The sequence below is a fragment of the Oncorhynchus masou genome, unplaced genomic scaffold (assembly GCF_036934945.1).
Source record: "Oncorhynchus masou masou isolate Uvic2021 unplaced genomic scaffold, UVic_Omas_1.1 unplaced_scaffold_17938, whole genome shotgun sequence".
NCBI classification, from domain to species: Eukaryota; Metazoa; Chordata; class Actinopteri; order Salmoniformes; family Salmonidae; genus Oncorhynchus; species Oncorhynchus masou.
Window position 1 is genome coordinate 1 of NW_027008137.1, and position 819 is coordinate 819.

Here is an 819-nt window from a genome sequence, read left to right on the forward strand (position 1 = left end):
AAATCATATATATATATATATATATATATATATGGTATATGCTCATTATGAAATGGCATATTATAGTCATTTATTTATTATTATTACTTTGAATTGTCATGGAAACAAACTACATTCTCTACAGGGATTCTGTTTGCCAATGGAGACTCATGGAAAGAGATGAGGCGCTTTGCCATGACAAACCTTAGAGACTTTGGGATGGGCAAGAAAGGGAGTGAGGAGAAAATTTTAGAGGAAATCCCCTACCTGATTGAAGTGTTGGAAAAACATGAGGGTAAGAGAATCAGTATCTCTACACTAGTAGTAGAAGTAGTATGATGTATTTTCAGGGATGCCTAGGTTTGATTGCCTGGTTAAAAATCAGGCTATATTAAACCACATTATTAGTAAAGAGCTAAGTGATTGTGTGGGTTCTGGAAAGCTTATTTTGTAATTAATTAAATGTTTTGTCCATTACAGGTAAGGCATTTGACACCACCCAGCCTGTGCTTTATGCCGTCTCCAACATAATCTCGGCCATTGTCTACGGCAGCAGGTTTGAATACACTGACCCACAATTCAAAGGCATGGCGTACAGGGCCAAGGAGAATGTTTACCTTTCAGGTTCTGCATCAATTCAGGTAGTCTGCTTATTCAGACCATTTTGTTTTCACTGTATTTTTTAAATGTCTGCAATCAATAAAACTAGGAAACAGACGCCTGTTATGAATTCTTGCAAATGAATATGTACATATGTACATAGAAACAACAAAATATTTCAACGTAGGGAAAACACACCAGCTCACAGAAGTATTGAACACTAAACAAAGAACAAACACT

At 36.0% G+C, this 819-nt stretch overlaps 1 protein-coding gene across 1 annotated transcript; it reads left to right on the forward strand.

Moving 5' to 3' along the window:
• Window positions 1–66: 66 nt before the first annotated feature.
• LOC135532269 (cytochrome P450 2K3-like) lies at window positions 67–696 on the forward strand (the record flags this gene model as incomplete). Its single annotated transcript, XM_064959858.1, has 2 exons — window positions 67–274; window positions 460–696. Coding segments are annotated over 2 exons (414 nt in total), but the record flags the coding sequence as incomplete, so codon positions are not given.
• Between the last annotated feature and the right edge of the window lie 123 nt (window positions 697–819).